A 24,715-nucleotide genomic window follows, 5' to 3' on the forward strand; every position below is an offset into this window, starting at 1 on the left:
AGCATCTAGTCCAGCGATTAACCTAGCACTATCAAGGAATCTTGGACCTTGGACCTCAGATATTTTCCTACCTGTTTTTTGAGTTGGTTTCATGTGGGCTCAGTTGTGCAGTCTTAGCTGAAAAGTGACAAGCTTCAGAAACCCGCCTGAAGGAAAATTATGCATTTTTGGGGGTAAAGGGCTTGTTTCCTGGAGTAACATTAGCAATGTAACTCTTACCATCAAAAAAATGACAAAGAACTTAAAAATTCAAATTACTTATTCTTTGAAAAAAGACATAGTTTCAATTATTTTGATGCTGGATAAGACTAGGAGACATGAAAGTATTGTGCTAACTCATTTTCTTTTTAAAATCTGTAGGTTCATTTCAGCTGAAGCATCTGAAAGCCATGAATATAAACTACGTTCAAGCCAGGCACGTGCGAATGGAGCCAACAGAAGACAAATTTGTACTTTATGTCACTGATGGGCTGCATCGCTCAGCAGAGACTCCATTTTTTGTGCTAATCAGTCCAACCAATGATGAAGTTCCAGAATTCATAGCCAGAAATATTACTGTAAGGAAATAAGCAATATGTTTGTCATAGAACTCCTTTAACCAGAAACCACTCTTTAATATAAATAAGAACATTGTCCTTCTGTTCCTCTGCATATTTCCCTTACTTTTTGTTGTTCAGCCTACTTCAGGAAACAGTCCAGTGAAATCCCATGTAAACCTATTAGACAGAACTTCAGTGGGATAGGAGCAGTGCATAGATCTTGGAAACTTGCACTTACGTAAAAAGAAGTGATCAAATCTTTAAACAAATATGTGATCTAGAAAACAGTGAGATCTTTCATCTCCTTCTGGATTCCTAAGAGCTTTCACATTTTTACTAGAGTATTTTTAAATATTTCTTGCATAGCTTCTCCCCTCTGTAGACTGTCATTAATATAAATAATTCCATGAACAGAGTGTAAACTTACTGCAAAGTAAAAAGTGGATGTATAAATCTATATGCATCGACATTTTTAGATACATTTATATATTGAAAGGCTTTCCCCTTTTTGAGCACTAGATTTGGCACTGATTTAATGCATTTTCTATTAATCTGGGCAAAATGATCTCCTTATTGCAACTTCTCTCTTTGTCACTATAACCACTAGAGTCTCTTAAACTGGTTGAAATCAGAGGTTGGTTAAAAATCTCCTTGGTAAGGGTGGATGAATCAAGAGATACACTTATACACAAAAATACTCATGAAACCATGCTAAAATTCTATGATTTCTTTTTATGTAAAAGAATTGGATGTTTTTTCTCTCATGTTCAGGTTCAAGAAGGGGAGATGAAAGAGCTGGATCTGTCTGTTATCAATGCAGTTGATCTGGATGTGCCTCAAGACCCTCTGGTATTTGGGGTTGTGCAGATGCCCTCACACGGGTTCCTTATTAACGGTGTTCAAGGCAGTGATGTTCTGCACTATAAAGAGTTAATTAACCATGATCACCACAGCCATGGGTTGCTTGTTCATGCCTTTTCCCTGGAACTACTGCAGAATGGTAGGTGCAGCATTCTTCTTACAATGGTCTTTCATTATTTTGATGAGGCAAGTGGCACACCAAAGAAATCTTCATAATTTATTTACTCGCTTGCCTTATGTTTATTTTCAAGACAATCTTTAGGAATGGAAGTGTCCATATTTAATGCTGTCCTTATCTATTGATTTTAGGAACTGTCTATAAAATCATCCTGAGAGACCTCTGTATTGAAAAGGGTAGTAATATGAGTAGGAAAATCATCTGTTCTGAAAAGAAATAAAAGGAATAATGTAACATAATTTAACATCATCAAATAGATTTGTAAATGTTTTACAGTACCTAGAATAGAGAGACAGCAAGACTGATTTAAAAATACATTAACTGATCATGAGGTTTCTTCAAATGATCACAGAATTGTAAAACATTTTAGGTTGCAAGGGACCTTTTAGGGGTCAACTAGTCCACCTCCCCTGCCATGGCCAGGCACAAATTGCACTGGACCAAGTTGCCTAAAGCCCCATTCAACCTGACCTTGAACACTTCCAGTGTTGCACAACCTCTCTGGACAAACTGTTCCAGCATCTCACCACTCTCACTGTAAAACTTTTTGTCCTTATGTCCAACCTAAACCTACTCCTGCCCCTTATTATGTCTACAGGCATTGGTAATAAATCTCTCTATCTCTCCTATAAGCCTTCTTTAGACATTGAAAGGCTGCAATATACCATATGTCTAGCAATAAACATACAAATTGGGATTCCACAGCTTAGCATGAGCAGTCAGCCTGCTTTAAAGCAGCAAATCTGTTTCAAGTACATGTAATGAAAAAGTGTATTTAACAGTGCACGGAATATGGTGGATCCCTCCTGACTGTGGCTATTTAGTAAAAGATGGAATCTATCACTATAGAGGAGCATGAATTCAGTAGCGTCACTCAAATTTCAGTTCAGCCCTCAAAAACCAAGGAAAGATTTTTTGTCTCTCTATCTAACATGAGCCTCCAGAAATATCAGGAGTCCACCCCAAATTCTTCTGCCTTCCCAAGTCTTGGTTTTGACTTTCTTTTTTGGCTTTTGCCTGTTATCCACAATGGTGATTGAGCCATCTTTAGCCTATAACATCTGATTGTCCATGGTCATAGATACAAAGCCAGCTGTCCTTCCAAAGGCTTCTTCAAAGTTCCCTGAGGATTATTTAAAGCACAGGAAAGTGTTGCCTGGCAGTTTCATCCTCTCTATAGTTCCATAGAATAAGGAGAGGAGAAGAAATGCACCTTTTTCAGATTGTCAGAGACTCCTTTTTTGGACAGTCACTCCTTACTTAGGTCAGGCTGGTGACCCTGAGTCAATAGTATGTTGCTAGATCGCTGATCAGCAATGGCTCATCAAACTCATCTTCTGATAGCTAAGGCAAATTTGTTGTTACCCTAGCATATGGAGGGAGGAGATGGAAGAAAGGTGACTGAAGCAGAGTGAAGTGATGAGAGGGATTTTGCAGGAAAAATAAATCTTTCCATTTATCTCACCCATTGTCCCTCTTCCTCTCTCTCTCCCGTTTTTACCCTCTTCCTGCCTCATGTAGGAATGAAGCTGATGTACATGCATGACAACTCTGAAAATCTCACTGACAGTTTTAAAATTCAGCTATCAGATGGAAAACATAAAGTCCTCAGAACCATTTCAGTAAACATCATTCCAGTTAATGATGAGAAACCAGCGCTGAGCAAGTAAGTCACATGTTTCTGTTCCTGACAGTGGGATGTTTAGACAAAATGATGGAAAAGAGAACAAAACACCAAATCATAGAATCGTGCCATTGTTAAGGTTGGAAAAAGCCTTTAAGATAATCAAATCCAGCCACCAGTTGAGCATCCCACCATGTTTACCATTAAACAATGTCTGGTGTCTGATGCAAAGAAGAAGCCATAACAATCAACAGAATAATGTCAATAAAAACGTTTCTGTATAGGTCTCTTTCTATCAGCCTATTTAACAAAAAAATTTTTGCTGAAAGGAGAGCTTTAGTGTTGCTTAGTGTTGCTCTACATTAAGCAAATAGAGGAAAAATAAAAGTATGGGGGGAAAAATTTTGGTTGTTTCTTTCATAAGTTGCTTCAAGGTGTTTGCCAGCTGTTGTACCTCTGCTGAACACTGACCACCATGGTACTGCTTTTCTCTTCCCTAAGACAAAGACCTGCCTAAAATACCTCTCTGAAAGCAGCTCTGGATTTTGGAATGGGAGGATCCACAAGGCTGAAGCAGGGGAAAGGCTTTCCGAATATAATTCCCTTCTTTTATATTCTAAAACTTTTCTCTGCCATAATTCAACTGCTGCAAAAGTACACACTAATTTCCCTTACACTTCAAAGCTAGGAGTCATAAATGAATTAGACATGATAAGAAATTGCCTGGCAGACCATATAGATAGATAGGCAGCTGGCTGCAAGAGAGCCAAACCTCCTGGACATTTTAAAAAGAAGTTTATCCCTTGGGATCTCCAGCTGATGACTTGTCATAGAGCATCAGGACCTCCATACTTGTGACTGTTATCCAGCCCCAGACTGACAGACAGGAAGCTAAGAGTCCAAAGGTTTTGTGGGAATAGCTCTGAAACTCTAAAGATTGCATTTCAGAATCACAACTGCTTCTAAGGAGGGAATTTCTGATCTGTCAGGGTATTTGTCTACTTTCAGATCAGAGTGATTATTATTTTTTTACCAGGTAGAGCTTCCTGCAATAACAAATGTCAGTTTCTTAGTTAAAAGATTTTCAATGACCACATAATGCTAACATTTGAGAATTTTCAGTTAGAATAAAGAGTATAATTTATGTATGCATATATTATATACAGATAATTATTGATAATTACCTATTTGTTCCTGACATGCTATAGCTTGTTCATATGCCATTTTCCACCCCCTCTTTGTGAAAGAAGATGATGAAGTGCAAGAAGTCAAGTGTTTTTAGCTTTGCCCAGCTAGATCCAGAAACTGTTGCTTCCTTGTCTAGCAATATTAGGTCTCACCACTTGCCATTCCTGTGGTGAACAATTTCATAGATTGAAAAATTTACTCCCAAAATAGCTATTCCTTTATAAGAAGGAATAGCTGTTACCCCTCCACTTAGATGAGATGTGTGGCCAGTGTTTAAGCAGTATGCTTTAGGAAAATGTTCAATTTGACACTGAGGTGATTTAGCCTGCCACATTCAGTCACTACATGTTCACTGTAGGTTCACAGAGTTCCTTATACTAGTGCAGTTTTACAGCTGAATATTGGGCAGTACTTGAAAGCTTTTCTTAACCTTTTGATCTTGGGGCATTGTCCACCCCAGGGATTTTCAGCTCTCATCTCCATTAGTTATGGTCAACAGACTGAAGAACCTGTGATGGGATGTTTTTGCCTGGCAAACAGTGCCTCTTATTCAGAGTGATTGCCAAAACCTCAATCTGTCACCTCTTGGATTGCATCCTGTAGCAGAGAGTGCCCTTGGGGAATGTAAAGCCTTCACACATTCCTCTTGAGAGCTTCTTCCCAAAATGAGATGTGGGTGCTAGAAGGAATACAGAGAAGAAGCCACTTAGATATGGTTGTGTCTCCTACAGATAAAGGTGAGCCTTGAAGACTAGTTGTTTGAAAGACAGTCATTTCTTAAATAAGCAATCAGTCCATTAGAACCACTATTGCTGTGCTCTATATTGGCAGTAATAATGCCATCTACTGGTTTACATTGTCTTATTCCTATAAATTGTATAAAGGTGAGCAGAATAGGGTACAGGGGAATAAGAGATGTGTTAAATCAGTGTTTTAGGTATCTTTGTTGTTTCTTACCATTGTAAGGAGAAACTTGTCTGCACTGCTTGCTTTTTTTACTCTTTTGAACTGAAAAAGGCACCCTTCTTCTATTCTCTCTGAAATCGTCATTTCTCTCAGCATTTGGTTAATCCATATTTCTGGCAGAGAAATTACATGTTGAAAAGGTTCCTTTATTGCATCAATACATGACTTTTAATTTTTTCAGGAAGAACGACATAGAGGTGAACATAGGTGAAACACATATAATTTCTAGTGCTGTTCTGTCAGCAGAAGATAAAGATACCCCCAGGGAGAGAATTTACTACTTATTTGAAAGACTTCCAGAAAATGGTCAGCTTCAGCTCAAGGTTAGTCTTTGTACTTCAACAAAAAGCAGGCATGCAAAGAACTCTCTCTTTTTAGGGCAAAATGAAGTTCATTTTCCTTTTCTCCCAAATGCCTGTCATATTCTGAAGTAGACAGCTTGGCCAGTTTAATTGTTGAAGGAGCAACAACAATGGTTCTGTCCCAGAGGCTTTGGCATTAAAAGCCAGATCCTGAACAGGAGAAGATGGAAGGCAAAAAACATGGCAGACCAACTGAGGTGAAAATTGAGATAGATTCTGGGATAATAATCCCACAAAGGGGGAAAATCAAGCTGGGGGGAATGGGGGAAAGTCTCTGGTTAAAAAAATCCAACCCTTACTTCAGTTACTTCAGGGTTCAGAAAGCATGGAAGGAGTTGCATGTTAAAGAGTGAGTAATACCCCACCAACTAGAAGAAAAGCACAGGGAGAAAGAAGGGAAAAGGAAGATGATAGAAAGGATGTGTCAAGAGGAATCACAAAAATTAAGATTAGAAATGGAAGGCGAGATGATAATCTGTTGACCTAAAATAAGAAAAAGGAACAAAGATTGAAAAAAATGCCACTTTTAAATAGTGTGCCTATGTGATAGAAATAAAATTCTGTTTCTAAATCTTTTGAACTTGGAAAGCATTTTGATGCTGCATCTCAACATCAATCTGTGGATCACATGAGACAAACTTCATGGATCAGTTTAATTTAGGGTACTAGGCTATCTTCAGAAAGGCACAGAATTTTATGGTGTAAGTCGGGGTTTTTTAGGTTTTTTGTTTTGTTTTCTTTTGTGGGGTTTTTTTGTTTGGTTGGTTTTTTGTTGGGTTTTTTTTGTTGGTTGGTTGGTTGGTTGGTTGGTTGGTTGGTTGGTTGGTTGGTCCAAAAACCAACCCCAAAAGGTTTTCCTTTTTGCAGCTGAGGACCTCTGGGGCTTAAAACTCCCATGCTCCCTGAAGCTATTTCTCATACTGTTTTCGTTATGATTTCAGATAGGATCAAGAGCAGACTTGTGAAATTAAGAAATAGAAAACATAAGCTGGGTCAGGAACTATTTAATTTTCATCTTGGTGTCTGACTGAGAAATGTGCATAAAATGATTTCCTAGAGTAAAAGTGGCTAAACTCCATATTCCTATATTATTAATGATCATTGTATCTTCTCCAGCCTTATATCTGCTGGAAAAAAACCTCCAGTGATTTGCTGCCCTTTAAAACATACTATGAGGAAAGAACCTATAGAAGGAAAGCCAGGTAGCTGCCACTAACAGCCTATATAACTACAAAGAAATACAATTAACTGAGAAGGATGCATGGGTGATTATCAGTTAATGAAGGATGCTTGTGTTTTCTAGGTAGGACAAGGATGGGTTACTCTCCTAGCTGGAATGAAGTGCACTCAGGAAGAGCTGGATATGAACCTTGTGAGATATGTCCACACAGGAACTGCGGGGTCCAAGAAAAAAGACAGCTTCACATTTTACCTCTGGGATGGGTACAACAGATCTCCAGCTGTGGACTTCTACATAAATATCAAGGACTTGGAAAAGGGTAAAGATCCACTAAACTTGATGTTTTACAGTGCCTGTTTCTGAAACCAAGATATTTGAGTATATGTCCTGATCCTTTCCTTATATAGGCTCTGGCCTGCAGATCCTGTAAATTTAACTGCTTGGACTTCACAGTTGGCCAGGTCCTGGGATTTGAAAAGGCTCCACTGAATACAATGTGTTCCACCTTGCCTCCCAGGACTACCGGCTGCTTTGCAAATACAGCTAAACACATCTTTCTGAAACTAGCTTTATGTATGAGTAAAGCAGCACAGAAAAATGGCAAGAAAATAAAAAGTAGGCAAAAGACTTCAGAAACAGGTCTGTCTTCCAGGTTATTCTACAGTCTTAGGGTCTCTCTTTTTTTTATTTCCTCTCTATTAGAAACATAAAGGTTTACCTGACAATGCTAAGATTGGAAGACGTGTCAAAAGAGTCTGTGGTCTCTTCATCCTTGGCCTCAAAAGGGTAATAGTTTTTAGGTTCCAACAGGATAAAACCCAAGCATTGTGGCAATGGCTGATCTCATGGCTGACCCGGCTTTGAGCAGAAGGTCAAATAAAAATATCCTGAAGTCACTTCCATGCTGAATTTCTCTATAATCTTAAAGTCTTTTAGTTTTTCTTACCAGTGATGGCTTTCCTGTGGCTTAAAAATGCAGAAGAGATCATCCAGTTCAACATGACTATTTTAGTGTTGTTTTGTCTATTCTGCAGGAGACATTGCTGTTTTTACAAAACTCCTTAGAGTGCCAAAAGGAGACCACAGCTACATTACAACTGATGTCCTCCTTGCATTGGATGGTACTGGCAGGCCAGAGGAGCTCCTTTATGTGATAACCTCCCCACCCCAGTATGGACAAATAGAGTATGTCAGCTATCCTGGCATTCCCATTACGAGCTTCAGTCAAATGGATGTAGCACGACAGATTGTCTGCTATGTTCACAAAGCCAAGGCAGTTGTTCGTGAAGATACATTCAGGTAAGGGGTAGTACCCCACCCCCTAAGCTCTTCCCCTTGAATTTTTGAGGTATTTAAAAAACCTGCACTATGCAACTCCCAAAAAAACACCCAAACCTCCCCAAAATAATTTATTAAAAGAGCTGGAGGCTCTGTGTGAATTCCCAATGTTTATATAGCACATCTATTTCTACAGTAATAAATATAGTTGGGAATGCTTTGGAAATAAATGAATTTTCTCATTGACTTTGAAAACATAATCAGAGACACATTTACTCGATACCAGCTTCAACATTATTACAGCACCCGGACATACACAGCTGTTAAGATTTGAGTGAGAGAGAAGGATTGAGAACATAGTTGGTGGAATTTTCCTTTGGTTTCTTGCTACAGCTGGATGTGGTAAAGCTGGTCCATTCAGGTATTAAATAAAAGCTTTCTTATCTGTGAGGTTATAATTCATCATATTAATTTGATTATGGGTTTTTGAATCCCTAAGTATTCTGGAATATAATGAAAACCAGTGCACTTAATCTATTGTGACATTATCATTGGCATGCTATTTTGACATGGAAATTCATGTAGACTCTTGAAATTTTGAGGTAAATCCGTAGGTTTACCTACAGGCCCAGTTCAGTAGCCTAATGATAATTATTTTCACCTATTTCTGAAATTTTCTACTTAGAACAGTTTCGACTAGGTGCATTCATTTTGTTCTTAAATGAAGCTTTCTTGGTTATAAAGTAGAATGATGCAATGAATTATCATCAGATAAAGAGCAGATGTTCTGTGGACAGTTTTGTAAAAAGTTCAAAAACAGGGAAAAGAAAAAGCTCAAAAACAAAGAAAATGTTTCTAAAAGAAGAATGCTTACTTTTTGCTAATATTGGTAATTTTCTCTGAAAACAGCTTTTGACAGAAGATGGACTTACTGTAAAATTCAAAATTAATAGATTATTATTTTTCATTTGTGACTACTAAAAATTGAAGAATTGACTCCTTAGAGCTGAAATTCAGAAAAGACTCCTTTTTAAACTCTCCTAGAATAGACTTCTGATCTGAATGGCTTTTTCTGTGAGGCATGATGAATTACAAGAACATGTTGCATCATCCAATTTGAGAACTTTTTTGCAGACAAGTCAAGCAAGTTGGGCATGGAGACATCAAATAAATCTCCCTATGATACTGGGTCAGGTAGCATTGTCCAGACTTAGCCCAAAAGTAATTCTGAAACTTTCCTCAGATTAAATATTTTTAACCACCCCTTCCACTGCATTCAGTGTGGTGGAAATTCTAGTTAGGAGATTTGTCTGATTCATTTGTACTCACTACAGAAAAAGTGAGAAAATATTCCCTGGTTTTATGTTTCTTAATTGTGAAACATGTTCACCAAAACTAGAATTAGATTATTCAAGTAAGATCACAGTCATGCAAGCCCTAGTTTGGGCAGTGTAGTATAGTGGCTTGTGTCAGTATGACTCCCATATCACACTATTAAAAACAGATCGAGCAATTCTAGGCAAATTGCAAGTGTGAATAAACCAAATGTTTTCTGTTTAGACCAATGGCTAAGAAACAAACCAGAAAGTCAGTCTTATTAAAGTGAGGTTATGATGCTTTAATAAATATTGATATTTGATAACTATTTTAATCCAAATAATTAAGTTCCTTGATGTTATCATTTGGAAAATAATTTGGTTTTGTCTACACATATAAATATTCTGTCAGAACAGTATTATTATTTCAACAAGGAATTAATTATATGGGTAATTGTGGGAGGAGGAGGAATTAACTGACCAGATTTTTACTTCCCACTAAAGTACTTCCTTCAGACATAAATTTACCTGTATTGTTTGGTGCTGTTGGCCTGGAAGAAAGATTTGGCAGTGCTTGTTTGGACAGATGACTTCAAGTGATTAGCAACCTGACATCAGATGCTGGCAGCAGAATGCTAAGAGAACATGCTAATGTCCTCCATTTTGACATGCTGGCTCGATTTTGTAATGAGTTGGCACTATGTATGATTCCATTTTTATCCTTTAAATGCCATGACAGATGGTAGGTCCTGTAGCCAACTCTATTGCCATCAAACTGCAGAAAGCATGAAATGTTGGTAGTTGTGAAATCAAACCATGCAACATGTCCTCCAAACTTTGTCTGAGAATTGTATCATAAATTTTATCAGAGTGAGAATATTGGCTGCTCTCCATTCCCGAGGAAATTACAAAGCAGAGATAAACTAGAAATAAACAAATAACCAAAATATCCCAAAGTGCAGAAGGACATCTTGGACACAGGCAGTTTCATCACCTGTGAAACTGAGCAGTGAATGAAATTCATGGTAAATTTCAGTCTGATGTATCCATGCAGGAGCTTTGTTCCTATCTGGCATTCTGGAGAAGGCTGGATAAATATTCAGATTAATTAACTGAATTATCTAAGTCTTTCACGAAATATTGTTTGAGACATCAACCCAACGTTTTTTACACCATCGAAAGAATGAAAGAAAATTCACTTCTGCTGCAATGCTCCAGGCGTTTTGAGAGAAGGTTAAGGTTTTGACTGAAGGTGTTTTACCCTTTTACTCCTATCACAGTATTTATCATCATTATTTTAGTTCTATATTTGATTTCAGATAGTTTACAAATAGCACAATGCTTTTACCATTGGCACAATAGCATTTGGTCAGTGTAGGCAGATGTCTCTGGGTTCCCAGCTGGGAATACCATCCTCAGTAAACATATTTCAAACTGCTACATAGTCCCTGGTCTGCCTATGCTCATTCCCATCTGTTTCATGGCACAGTGCCAGTTTACAAGTGATCAAGCTCTAATCATCCAATGTTGGTGAAGGCAATGAGGAGTTTTAGATGGACAGTCTCGGTGACACAGTAAGCTGCTCCATGACCTACCGAAAGTCACTCCCATTCAAGTAATGCAGCAATACACTAGGTGTTGACCCTGTAATTTTAAAAGTACATCTTCAAGGTCTGCAGTCAAGAGACCAGGGGGAAACAGATAACACACTAAATGTCAGCCACTCCCCATTTCACTTAAGTATGGTAGAAGAGTGTTACATGGAAAGCAGCCAGTGAGACTGGCCCTCATACTGGCTGAAACAACTGTCCCATTCTAGTAGAGACAAATTTCTTTGCACACTAGACTCTGTTCTGACTCAGGCAGAACCAACCTGGGTGAAAAATCACCTTACAAAATATTTTTGCATGTACTGTGCAGCATAACCACTGAAACTTATGTAGAAAGAGTAACTCACACATGCTATAAGTTGATGGGACATGAAGGATGGTGAAACATTTTCAGAGCAATTTTTAGTTTCATATATCCTCCAAAGTTTTTGTTACAGGCATGAAAATGTTCCATGTAATTATTTTCAGAAGAAAATACATAAATAATTATCTTGCCTGTGAAATCAAAGATGAATTTTAAAGGCTAAAAGATTGGCTTTCTCCTTGTTTTTCTCCACAACTAAATTTAGTAATAAATTTCTGCAGACCATGCTGTCACACGTATGGCAGAAGCCCATACCCAGCTGGTAGGCTTCTGTCGTGGTTTTACTGCAGCCGGCAACTAAGCACCAGGCAGCTGCTTGCTCCCTCCCCACCTGGTAGCACTGGGGAGAGAATTGGAAAGGTGAAAGTGAAAAAACTCAAGGGTTTAGATACAGACAGTTTAATAGGTAAATTGAAAGCTGTGCACACAAGCAAAGCAAAACAAAGAATTCATTCACTGCTTCCTGTGGGCAGGCAGGTGTTCAGCCATCCCCAGGAAGGCAGAGTTCCATCACGCACAGAGTGACTTGAGAAGACAAATGTCAGCATTCCAAACGTCTCCCTCCCTCCCTCCCTCCCTCCCTCCCTCCCTCCCTCCCTCCCTCCCTCCCTCCCTCCCTCCCTCCCTCCCTCCCTCTTCTTCCCCCAGCTCTATATACTGAGCATGCCACTAGATTTTCTGGGATATCCTTTGGGTCAGCTGTCCTGTGCCCCTTCCCAACTCCTTATGCACTCCCATCCCAATCACTGGCTGTGCAGTGTAAGAGGCAGAAAAAGCCTTGATGCTGTATGAGCACTGCTCAGCAGTAAACAAATCATCCTTATATTATCAACACTATTTAACTGTATTTAGCACAAATCAAAACCATAGTTCCATACAAATTACTATGAAGAAAATTAACTATACCCCCATCAAAACTAGCAGAGCTTCCAACAGATTTTCCCTACAGCTTTTCTCTTAGTTTTGAAAGGAAAACTATCTGTAGTGAATAATCAAATCTTTAGTGTATCTAAAGAAACATCACTACTTGACATCACTACTTGAGAGAGAACAACAAGAAATTATGTGGCTATTGATAGAAATTCCCAACATGGAAGAAGAGCTGTACAGATATGACCATTTGATAAATTTATGCTATGGATATCTACGTTATTAAAATTATCCTATCAACTTGTACAGTTCTGCCCAATATCTTAGCATTTCAGTGAAATTTTGCTTGACTTCTGTACAGAAACATAAATCATATTCTACTGAATGGATGAAAATTTAAACATAGAGTTAGTGCCTAAACAAACCCATGAAGTGAGATAAGGCTGAATCTTTCTCCAGTTTGGTTTTTCAGATAGCTTTGGGGGCATTGGGTAGAAAAGATTTGTAACAGTGAACAGAAAGACACCCAAACTAAACAAAACCTGGCAGGTCATGCACTTAACATACATCTTTCTGTAAGCTGTAGGTGCTACTGCCAGGTAACCAAGTGAAGATAAATTTTAAGGATTTATAAAATATGTACACCAGAAGCTACAATAAGCCCCCCCGACAGCCTTTCCTCTTAGATCTGTTCCACCTGTACCTCAGCTTCCAGCTGAGATCAGCTCCGCTATGACTGTTGATGTTCAAGGCCTTTCCTCTGGCATCTGCTCAAACCCTGCCAGTGCATTGTAACTCCCGTCATAGTACCTGGCTGTCTGCTCTCATGGTTTTATGTTTTACATCCACTCCACTCAGTGTCTGGGGTTGGGCTTCACCCAGCTCTTCTACTTTTGCAGTATCAACACAGGCAAGTCCTGTAGTAAAGGTCTGCATTATCATTTCATTTCAGTACATGCTGAATCAAGAACAGATGCTGAAGACTGCCTTGCCTCTCTTTGCCAGATTCATCATCAGCAATGGACTGAGGACCAAGCATGGGACATTCAAGATTGCCTTGGAGGCAGCTGACCAGGCTTTGCCCACTCTATCTAGGAACATGGGGTTAAGATTAACTGAAGGAGCTATGGCACTTCTTACTCCTGATGTACTGCAGCTTTCAGACCCAGATACTGCGAAAGAAAACCTTACCTTCCTCTTGGCTCAGCTCCCCCAGTACGGTCATCTCTATTATAATGGGACTGTGCTACTGCAGTACAATTTCACACAGCAAGATGTGGACAACAGGGATGTTGCATACAAGCACCGAGGTGGGAATTCCCAGACTGACAGATTTACATTTGTTGCCTCGGATAGGACTAACCAAGGCTTCATCGTGAATGGGAGGGTGCAGAGCGAGCCGGTGACATTCACCATTCAGGCAAGTGTGATCACAGAGCTATTTAAGAGAGACGAATAGGATGATAAAGCCAAAACTGTAGCAGTTTTGATGACAGCTGGTACTTGCTGTAGTCTCTGATTTAAATGTGTAGCTTGTATGTTTGCTTCCTGTGTTCCACAAATAATTAACCTGGGGAACTAACTACTTACCAAAATGCATAAAGATAAGCAAGTAAATACTTAATACTTGCACGCTAAAATTTTTACATAGGAATCTCCACTATGGGAAGGATAGAACTTTCTGCTGCTCTGCTTTCCCACTTGGTGCCTGATCCTGTGATTTGCACATATGGGGGTGTGAGTATGATTGCTGATCTTCATGTCACAGGAATCCTGAATTACAGCCACTTTGCTTCCCCACCTAGACATCCTGTCCTCTCTGAGCTTTCCTCTCTGTGTAAGATGCTTTGATTCTTCTTTCTTTGCTAGAATCTTTCTGTTCACTTCCCGTTTCCTGTGCTTTCAACTCCTTCATACTTTGTCATAGGCTCAGATTTGTTTGCTGTGATTTTTTGTATCTATTTATGTGGCATGGTTCAGTACACAAAGTACGTCTGGTTGCACTGCATGTCAGAATTCTGTGTTTCAAAACCCTGATGCTAATGAAGAGACTATTAATATTTCCTGATGACAAAGTTGCAAGTTATACAACCAGTGAGGAATACTATTTCAGCAGAGGGTGATATATGGGAACAGCAACAACCATTGTGGACTGCTAGAAGGTTCACCAGAATTTGTGAAAGATGGAATTGTTATTACAAAAAAGAGGTGACAAACCTTTGTCGCAGTTATCTTTTGCTGTGAAGAAAATTACATAAAAAAAGAGGGCTATGGAGAATGGGACATAAGGGGAGAGGTATATAGAATTTGTGTTTCACTCCCCAGAGTGTACTATACCCTGCTACATGTGGCAAGTGATGGGTAATCTGGACCTGGAAACTTTTCAGGTGAAGTACAACTTACCTAGAACTCAGGGGTCTGCAGCAGACTGTGACCCAAAGTGGCTATTGCCACCCTGATCTGGCTACTGCTCTTTTAGCAAAAGCAGGACAGAGAATATCCTGATGTTACAAAATGAATGTCTAACTTTGATTTAGGTGGATCATTTGGACAAAATGGCACCAAAAATTACTCATCTCCATTGTTTTTCTGACGTGGAACTGCTGAAGAATGGCAATTATGGTATCTATATTACTGCCAGGTCCCTGAGGGCATCTGATCCTGATACAGAAGATGACAAAATAATTTTTAAGATTTTGCGAGGTCCTCATTATGGCTTCCTGGAAAATATAACAACAGGTGATTTCTTTTATAATCTCTATTATGGGCCATACCAGACCAGACTTCAAACCCTACCCTATTAATGTTTGCTTGATAGAATCAAAATTTCTTGGCAAACTTTGGGCAAAGTTTGACTGTAATAACAAAACTTTGACAATGAAACCTGAGTCTTAAGTTTGTTATGAATCCTCAAAGAGTTTGAGATAATTTTTAATAACTATTGAGAAACTTTTTTATTTTTATAAAAAAAAAAAGATTAATATTGAACTTGGCCTTTTGATAAACAGGTTACACATAAAGAAATTGGCAGGGGCTTATAATGAACAGATATTGCTGTTTAGCTGTAAACATACATGTCTCAAAGTTCAGATACTCAACTAAAAGAAAAGTTGAAAAGAGTCTATATGATCTACATGGTTCTTATTAGCAGGATTTTCGTTCACCTGCATACCATTTGTCTTTCCTAGGTGTATTCATTCAGGATGGATTTAGCCAAAAGGATTTAAACAGCAAAATCATACTTTATGTCATCAACAAATCACGAGAAGTGAATTCAGACAGCTTGGAGTTTCGAGTGACAGATGCCAGTGGAAACTCTGCAGCACCCCAAAGGTAGCTCCAGTCCTTGGTGACATGGGCTGTGCTGCACTGTGCTTGCCACCCCTTGGGGCAAATGAACAGGTGCTGGGCTTGAAGCCACGCAGACATGGACATAGCTACAATTCAACCTGCCATTGCTTTTGAAAGAGTAGAGAAGATTTCTCCTCCTCAAGAAGGTGAAGCCTTCTTGAAGCCTTCTTGAAGCTCAACAAGGGTTGAGCTGCAGGTTAGACTGTGTCACAGCTCTCAAGGGCCTTCAGGGCTTCACCAGGAAACATAATGCATTTAGTAGAGTTGGGCATTTGGATATCTGAGATGCTGCATGCTGAAGGATGGAACTACCGCTTCATGAACATGGTCCTGCAGCTGCAGGTCACTCTTGCCCTTAGCTGATGGCAGTGCATTTTTCACAAGCTTGACATTACAGTGGATGGGATGCTCTCAAATGACAAAGCTGAGTGCCATATTTCTGCTAAAGAGCACTGAAAGAAGGTGGAGAACACACAACACCTTTGTCATCCACTGCATGTATTAGGTACATCATCCAATATATCCTTGTGACATACGATAAGCCTCATGTAGAAAAATTAGAATATCATCTGAACTGGGCTTTGATGATAAAAGCCAGAAGTGCAAGTAGCTCTTCAGTAGAGGCAATGCTTCTTTTTATTCCTGAAAATAGGGCTAAGTGTTCAACCAACTTATTTAATCAGAAAAAAATTGAAAAAAAAAAAACCCCAACAAAAAGCCCAACATGCTTTTTCTGGGCTAAAATGGCTGCTCACAAACCAGGACTCATGGTGAAGAAAGAGAAGCAGAGAGCTGTACCCAGGGGCAGAGCACTTCTCTGCACACTGGAGAGAGGACAGGGACTGAGCTGAGCTGGAGGCAGCTTTTAGGCAGTTATGTGCTGTGCCAAAAGATGTCCCCATACACAAACACATCTGAGCATGGACAGCCAAGCTGCTCTGTGCTGGCTTGCAGATGAAAAATCACCATTATGTGATGCCACTTCATGGAAAATGCAACTCCTTTTAAATGAATGACAGTGCATAGCACAGCTTTAAGAGAAGAGCAAAGAAAAAACTCTTTTGCAGAAAATAAGTGTTTCAGTGAAGTTATCTGCCAGTAGATCAAAGGGGAAGTTTAGTGAAAAATAGCATTTTAATATTGGATTTAAAAGCTTATGAGGTATTTTTTCAATTTAAAGTAAGTTATCACCTAATGATAACTGTTTCAAAATGCACAATTTATTGTTCATGTCCCAGCTTTTATTTGAATGCTGCTGGACTACATCTGGCACATCCATCCTCTTTAGCAAAAATAAAGCAAATCAGCTTCCAAATGGGTTTCCCACAAAATCAGAATCAGAGGGTAGAGGAGGACAGGAGAGAACTTCCACTGGTGATAGAGCTAGTCAGCTGTGAAAGGCCTAGAATTTTGTATTAGTAAAGTACAAATTGTAAGTATCTCAGCTTATTTTCCTTCTTTGCAATCTCATTCATCCTTCTCTGAATCTTACTAATTTTTATTACAGCTCTAAACAAAGAAAGATCTTTATTGGTAATCCTGTGCAGCACACAGTCTTCTGAGGTTCACTGCCCCCATCCTCCATAAAAAATTCTAAAATTCAGTGCATAAGACACCTGGAATCAGATAGGGTAAAGGTTGAAGAGTGAAGTGTGCCAAGTACTAAAGTAAGGGAAGAAGAGAAGTCCCTTGCACAGAGGCAGAAAAGTCCTAGAGCATACTCTGTGTGCTTCAGGATGAGAGATAGAGGATACATGAAGGCAGATGGGTGGAAAGGAGGATATTGCTGAGGAAAGACTGGGGAGTGAGAGTATAATAAAACTGCAAGGCTAAAGGGAACCAGGATAAACAGTGATTAACTTGTCTAGGCCTACTGTTGTAATGGACAAACTGCTCTTCTCAAAGTTACTGCAGAATCCCTCTGGCTGTAAAATAAGGCTCAAGTTTGGCTTAGGGTACATCAGGGCTAGTCTGGAAGATTTATTACTGCCTCTTCCTAATCAGTTAAATCACACAAATATGTTAATTTGGAGACAAAGACTCAGTATGTGTATTGGCTAAATCAGCAGTCGGCAGAGAAGACTCCTCACACAGCCCTTGAGCAGCAGGGGCTGGGGGCAGCTGGCCAGGTGGCTTTGCTCTAAACTCACATTCCTTTCTCTCCCACAGGCTGGAGCTACGGTGGTCTCGAATTGAAATGCTACAGACTGAATATGAGGTGTGTGAAAACACAGGAGTGGTGTCTCTGAAAATCACCAGGGCAGGACACCTGGGGGAGTCTGCCTTTATAACCATGAAGGTAAAGCCAAAAGCCAACAACCTAATTTAATAATAATAAGTGCTGCCTGTTATTTTATTCCTCAGATGTAAATATAATTCAATAATCATCAAAGAGGCCATGTGATTCAATGCATACTTACTGGGACATTGTCCCTGCTACTACAGATGGCTGAAATACTTCTGACAAAATTTCTTGAGTCTTAAGTAGAAATGCTAATTAACCAAACCTGGAATGTTTTGGAGCAGCATTTCAGTTTTGATGAAAAAGCAGAGCAGGCAGCTTCCTCTGGCAGTGTGCTCAGAAGCTTGGTTTCCAGGATCTGCCACTTTAAAATCCAGGTTTTGAGCAATCTGGGGCCTTGGGGCTTTTGTTTTGCCTTCTCAGGCTGGAGGAGCCCAGGAAGTGAAGGTACTTCAACTACACAGCCATGGCAGCCTTCTCCATTTCACCCCCTACTGCCCACAGCCAAGGGAAATTCCCCTGTACCTTCAATGACTGCCTCTGTCTAATGTCAAAAAGACTAGACTGAAAGCTGCTGGTTATAATTTTGTAAAGCAGGTTTTGTGCAACTTGCCTTCACAAATTTTATCTTTCCTCATAAAATGGAAATTCCAGTATTTTATCAGCTCCCCTTGCTAGAGAAATACCATTTTTCCCCCTCAGAGCTTCTCAGGATTATAGCCCTAATAAGAAACATAATTTTGATTTTTCTTCTACTGAAATGAGTGTGAATTTTGCTAATGATGCCCTCGGGGAACATCTTGTCCTACCCTTCACAGACCTTGGTGATTCTACTCCAGCAGTCACTTGAAGCAGTGAAACTGATTCCAGCATCAAGAGCAGGAAACATACACAGTATGAAACTGGTGTGCTCTGGTGCCTCCTGTGAAATTTCAGGGAGTTGCTGGAATCCCTATATTTACATATGTAGGGTTCACATCTGTCCTAATGAGTCTTTGGGAGTGACAGAAGGCTCTGTGCAAAAAAGCTTATTTCAAGATATCACAAAGGGCCAAATAGGGAAACATGGCCAAGTTGTTGCTGCTCTTCTGAGATGGCAGGATGTGCTTTTCCAGGAGCCAGGTATGGCAGGGTCCCCAGGCATGGTGAACAGCAGTGTTACCTGGTGTTGTCAAATAGCAATCTCAGAGGGGAATTAGCAAAAGTTTAAGATAGGGATTTTTTTTTATGATTAATTTTTTAAGCCATAAGCAAGAACAGAATGACAGTTGCACATAAGAAGGTTTATTCTTCAGCTCTTTATCTTTTTCCCCAGCCTAAGTATATGTATGGGTTGGCCTGTCTATTTGAGACATCCAAAGTACCTTCTGGATGCAGCAGAGTGCAGTGGTTTGGTGAAAAGAGTCACAGTGTAGTATTTACTGTTTGATTTCTTCTCAGGTCAATGAAATATCTGCTAGGCTGGGAAAGGACTTCACAGTGACTCCATCCAAGCTTGTTCAGTTTGATCCAGGTATGAAGTAGTGTACTGAGTAATTCTATAATTAATTCACTGATTTTAGAAGAGCAACCTCTTGCTTTGGAGAATGAAATCTATTACATATCTACAGCTAGAGAAGCTGAATAGTATTTAAGACTTGAGCTCATTTTTTGGGAGTGCTGTGGGCTTCTTTAGTGAATTGGTATCCTAATTATTTGGCATGAGATTGCCCACAGTCTTTTACTTTTTTTAAAATATCAAAAGTGCTGATGTGATGTCTCCTGATCTCCCAACAACTAGGCTGGATAGGACTCACCCTGAGCTGATCTGTGGGATGCTTTAAGGACTTCAGTCATTATAGGTAAAGTCCCGGACACAGGTCAAATTTAGACAAAACTGAGAACAACTTAGGGTATTCAAGATGTCCAAGGCCCTATTTCATTCACATACAATACTGAAGTTACCCAGTAAAGACAAGGAAACAAGAAAAAACAATGGTAAGATTTGCCTAAATGGTTGCACTTCAATCTAACATGGTTTTTGATCCATTTGCAGATATTTTAAATAAGTGCTCCATCTTTAAAGTTAAACTTTTCAGATACAAACTCTATGATACATTTTCTCTTGAAAATCAGTGGAAGTCCTAAATCAATGTATTACAGTGCAATTTTGCACATCTACAGCAGCATTTTGTTACAGTGTGTGCACTTGAACGGAATCATCATTGCCCAGGAACGAATTCAAACCTAATGTTATTTGGAAGAACAGCAGGAGTCCAGTCAGTCAGTAGGAGCACAATAGCATACTCAATCTACTCCACTCTAGCTGCAGACATGTTAATTAATCTATTTCTTTGACACCCTGATTGATTGAAATAGCACTTAAAGAGTAATTAAAATGTTTATTTCTGTTAGGAGTATCAACCAAGATGTGGAATATAGCAATTACCTATGACGGATTAGAGGAAGATGATGAAGTCTTTGAAGTAGTTCTGAACTCCCCTGTGAATGCTGTTCTTGGCACACGGACAAAAGCTGTAGTGAAAATTTTGGACTCAAAAGGAGGTATTCTCTTTTGATCTTTGTGACTAAAAAGGTGGGACAATCTTGGCTGAATAGCTACCTATTTTCAACCATGAGTTGTTCCTAACATTCACCATTAGACCAAACTGCCTAATTTATTTTTAGAGAAAACAGGCTTGACACTTGCAGGCCCTTTATTCTCTCACAAAATCATATGCATCCTCACAGGATGAGAAAAGCAACGAGTACAAAATGAGAAAAATGCCAGGAAAGAAACCACTTTTCATAACAACATGAGTTCAGTTTGCATTTTCTAAAGTGGGGAAAATTGGGTTTAGATTCATTAGGTTTTTTTCCCCCCAGTTATTATTTAGTGGTTACACACCCTCTAAAAGAGATTTACTTTTCTCTCAAAAAGAAATGTAGCAAATTAATCTATCTCTTAACAATATATTTTCCAATACTTAAAAAGCACAGTCCATAACTTCACAGCAAATAGTTTAGTCTTTGAAGACTGCATGATCATTATGTTTTTCAGCAATCAAATGTGGAGTGCCTGAAATCAGACCAAAAAGGAGGCAATTGTAGAAAGAGAATCACAGGAAAATGGTAGAAAAATAGAAATAATTAGAAAAGCAGTTGCAGCCTCTGACTGCTGAAGAGTGTCTCTTCTTCTGGTGTTTAGTGAAACAATATTTAAAATATCCAATGCAATGCAAAATATCCATATTGCAATGAATTAGGATTCATGTTACAAGAAGCCCCTTTAAAATTTCAGATTTGTCTTCTAACTATTCCTAGTGTAAATCAGGACTTAATCAATGCAGCGACTTCTTTGAAACAACAGTATCCTGGATTTCCAAGAAGAAGCTTCTCTGGAGATGATGAAATATCATCAATGGTATTTAAAGATACCTGTATATTCATGACCAAAAACCCCAGCACTTCAAAGCGCAGTATAAGAATGAAAGCAGGTGTTTTCAGCAGATGCTTGGTTGAATTCTGACCTGTGGGTAGACAGATGCATCACATATAAAATCTTATAGAGATAGTAGTTGCGGTTATAGTCATAGATAAGCCCAAAAATGAGGAGTAGTTGCGGTTATAGTCATAGATAACCCCAAAAATGAGGGTGACTGAACAAAGAGCAAATCAACTACTTCAAGTGAAAGAATCATCCAACTTTCAAGGAAAAGCTGTTTATGTGCCCATGTGAACATGACCAGTTATTTGCTCATGCAGTTAAAGCTGACCATCTGCCATTTTCTATGCTTTCAGGTCAATGCAGCTATTCCCATTCTTCTGGCCAAAGCAAGCATGACTTCTGGGGGAGAGGCACGCTGTTTCCAGTTTCCTCAGGCTCCTCATCACCTTCCAGGCCTGGCAATGTTTCCTTGGAAAGGATCCCACTGCCTTCTTCCAGAGGGATGAGAGGGCATGGAGGGGATCTGTGGCAGGAGCACAGCTTGTCGAATCGGTCAAGGACCAGGCTGAGAGTAACTGGAAATGGCAGAATAGTAAGACACTTCTGTAGTTTAGTGATGAACTGATTTGTGAATTTATTGTGATGTGACATCTTCATTTAACTGTCATTTTTGTAGCAATTCTATCTGATCACACAATAACTATAAACTACATGAGTTTGCTATGAGTCAGACCTGGGGCTATTTAAAAAAAACTGTAAGGAAAAAGCCAAAAAACAAACCAAACATTTTGAGGATCCATGTATGCAAGAGAGGAATAAAATCAAGACTTGGGGGAGGAAACAGGCATGAAGCAACTTAAGCAATTATGAAAATCCCAATCTTATAAAAATTATGGGTAAGTTAGAAGTTGGTGGAACCAGGCAAAGCTGTGCATCTGGTACTGAAGTTATAAAGCTGAAAATACTGTTAGTTTAAACATGGAATATTAATTTAAACCCTTTCCACTGATTCTCCTTCTTAAGCTATATTAATTTAGTTAGGTATTCAGTAACTTTCTGCTATTGTGACCTTAAAGATTACTGGAATCTATTTTTATGAACACTGAGCATTACACTTGTAATTTGTGCTTTTTAATGGCTCCTTTCAGAAATGATATGCTTCTATATTAAAAGAGAAAGAACTAAACCAAGACATGCTCTGCATGACGTATAACCTAGTAATAAATGTTGCATAAAGTCTTCTTGTTTCTATAATCCCATCTCATTCTGCTGTTCTACGTTTTTCAGGTTCCTCCTTCATCTGTATTTAGAAATGAAACAGATGTGATTTTCAAAGTAAGAGTATTATGGGTGTTGGTTGGATATTTCCATGATTTCTTTCTGATTCTGCTCTTTCTAGGCTTTATCACTCCTAATAATTTGTTATGTCTAATACTTTATTTTTCTATCTTTCTTTTTCTTTGGTGTAATTTCCCTTTATTTGTGATAATTTTTATAATAATTATTTTTTATTATTTTAAATTTAGTTTAAATAAACTAAATTAAAGAGCTGCTTGTATGTACTAACCCTTTTTCTCTCCTGTTCTTGTGTGATACTGTAAAATGAAGTATCATGGGATTGTATCACTCAAAATAGAGGATGACACCTCCTCAGCTGAAACCAACAAGAAAGCACAACCACAGATAAATGTAATCTCCTCTAGGAAGACAGAAATCCCACTGGCTAATAAGGCAGAACTTGCAGCTGAACCAAGATCAAGACATAAGGTATGAAATCTTTTTTCCATGGGCATTTTCACCATCTGTTTTCAGTCGTGTTGTTTTCCAAAATGATTTAACACCTAGAAGAGTTTTCATGGCATACAATTTTAATATAAGACCTAATTAATCTGTTTCATTTCACTTGCTTTGTGTAATTATTTTCCTTCAAATACTCAAATGACATTTTCTCTTTCCAGGACTTTAACACTTTTCAAAAGCCTTGTACACCAGATTTAAAGGGTCTCTTGCATTATGAAGAAAGAACACAGAAATTATTTCAGTGTGATGGGATATCATGGAAATTCTGGAATTCCCAAGGCAAGGTAAAAAAGTAGCCATGTGTAGGTATCTACATCAGAGCATGGAGTCTACGATTGGTGATACCCTATAGCAGAGGACCCGTTATTTACTTGAACAGGGCATAAATGTTAACCAGATTCAGGTTTGCTTTCAGCGGAAACAAAAGTTTCCCAGGAATACGATGAGGACTTGACTGCTGTGGTTGCCTTTTCTTTCTGTCATCCACAGGTGCTCCTGGACAAACCACATGAGCACTAGTGTTGTGGTGCTTGGGACAATGGGGACATAACACAGTCAGTGAATGAAGTCGGTGGGAGAATAGGTGGAATTTAGTAAAATAAGCTTACTTAGGTATTATGTAAACATACTTTCCCCCCACCACTTAAGATGTCATGCTAAATTTTGTTGCACTGCTTTCCTGTACAGAGCACAGGAGACAGAAAATGGTGTCCAAACTAATAGAAAGTCTTTAGAAGATTTTTGGAAGTGAATCCTACTGTCACCATCAAAATTACTAATTATAAACTGTAGGATCCTCTGTCAGGCATTATTTGTTTAAATCTTTTAAGCAATGCTCTATTTTTATTTATAGACACCAAAGTTCATGCTTGGTTTAATTCTGGACACTAGTGCACAGACTATCTGTGCATAGACAGAAGTCTGCTTTACCTCTTCCTCTTTTATTTTAGGAGGTAACTATGAAGAAATGTCCCTCTGGATGGACTTATCATGAGGGCAGCTGCTACTTCCTGGTAGTGAATCACAAGGTCACCTGGAACATCGCTGCTCAGGCTTGCAGAGATCAGTAAGAGACCATCATGCATTTGCTGTACAGCGCTGGTGCCCTGAGACAAATGCTGCTCTTGAGACCAAATTTATTTGGATAAGCCAAGCTTTGGCTGCTCTGCACAGCTCCCCCCAAAATTGCACAAATCCTGGGATTCAAACACAGTGGACGATAGAAATATTAGTCTCATAATGCTTCAGGTGGTTGTTTCCCAAAGCTGTCCATCTGCAGTGAGGATATTTTTCTAATGGGAGAGTTAGTTCAGGAGAAGTGAAAGTGGGAGTCAGTAGAGACTCAGAATTTAATCCTCTCTTACCCACCACTTCCTTGGCACTACCTCCTCTTTATATAGCAATGGTAAAATATTGCCAGCTCCTGTGTGCCTCGCTGTATTCTTCTGAAGATGCAGATTTGAAGATTCTGTAACTATTTGAAAACTTTTACATTCAATTTAACAGTGTATTTCTGACTTTTTAGGGATATAACAACAACAACAGTAACGATAACAATA

General features: G+C 38.9%; 1 protein-coding gene across 1 annotated transcript in view; it reads left to right on the forward strand.

Moving 5' to 3' along the window:
* The window catches only part of FREM1 (FRAS1 related extracellular matrix 1), a 57,193-nt gene that overhangs the window by 23,510 nt on the left and 8,968 nt on the right, over positions 1-24,715 (forward strand). The window contains exons 18-34 of the mRNA XM_059492430.1: positions 361-557; positions 1,311-1,539; positions 3,100-3,244; positions 5,538-5,679; positions 7,022-7,217; positions 7,933-8,197; positions 13,342-13,756; positions 14,874-15,075; positions 15,525-15,669; positions 17,857-17,986; positions 19,370-19,442; positions 20,324-20,473; positions 21,710-21,948; positions 22,644-22,691; positions 22,965-23,123; positions 23,315-23,440; positions 24,107-24,222. Of these exons, the coding sequence (XP_059348413.1) occupies positions 361-557; positions 1,311-1,539; positions 3,100-3,244; positions 5,538-5,679; positions 7,022-7,217; positions 7,933-8,197; positions 13,342-13,756; positions 14,874-15,075; positions 15,525-15,669; positions 17,857-17,986; positions 19,370-19,442; positions 20,324-20,473; positions 21,710-21,948; positions 22,644-22,691; positions 22,965-23,123; positions 23,315-23,440; positions 24,107-24,222 (2,977 nt within the window). The remainder of the gene's footprint in view (positions 1-360; positions 558-1,310; positions 1,540-3,099; positions 3,245-5,537; positions 5,680-7,021; positions 7,218-7,932; positions 8,198-13,341; positions 13,757-14,873; positions 15,076-15,524; positions 15,670-17,856; positions 17,987-19,369; positions 19,443-20,323; positions 20,474-21,709; positions 21,949-22,643; positions 22,692-22,964; positions 23,124-23,314; positions 23,441-24,106; positions 24,223-24,715) is intronic.

Source organism: Ammospiza nelsoni, chromosome Z (genome assembly GCF_027579445.1).
Source record: "Ammospiza nelsoni isolate bAmmNel1 chromosome Z, bAmmNel1.pri, whole genome shotgun sequence".
Taxonomy (NCBI): Eukaryota; Metazoa; Chordata; class Aves; order Passeriformes; family Passerellidae; genus Ammospiza; species Ammospiza nelsoni.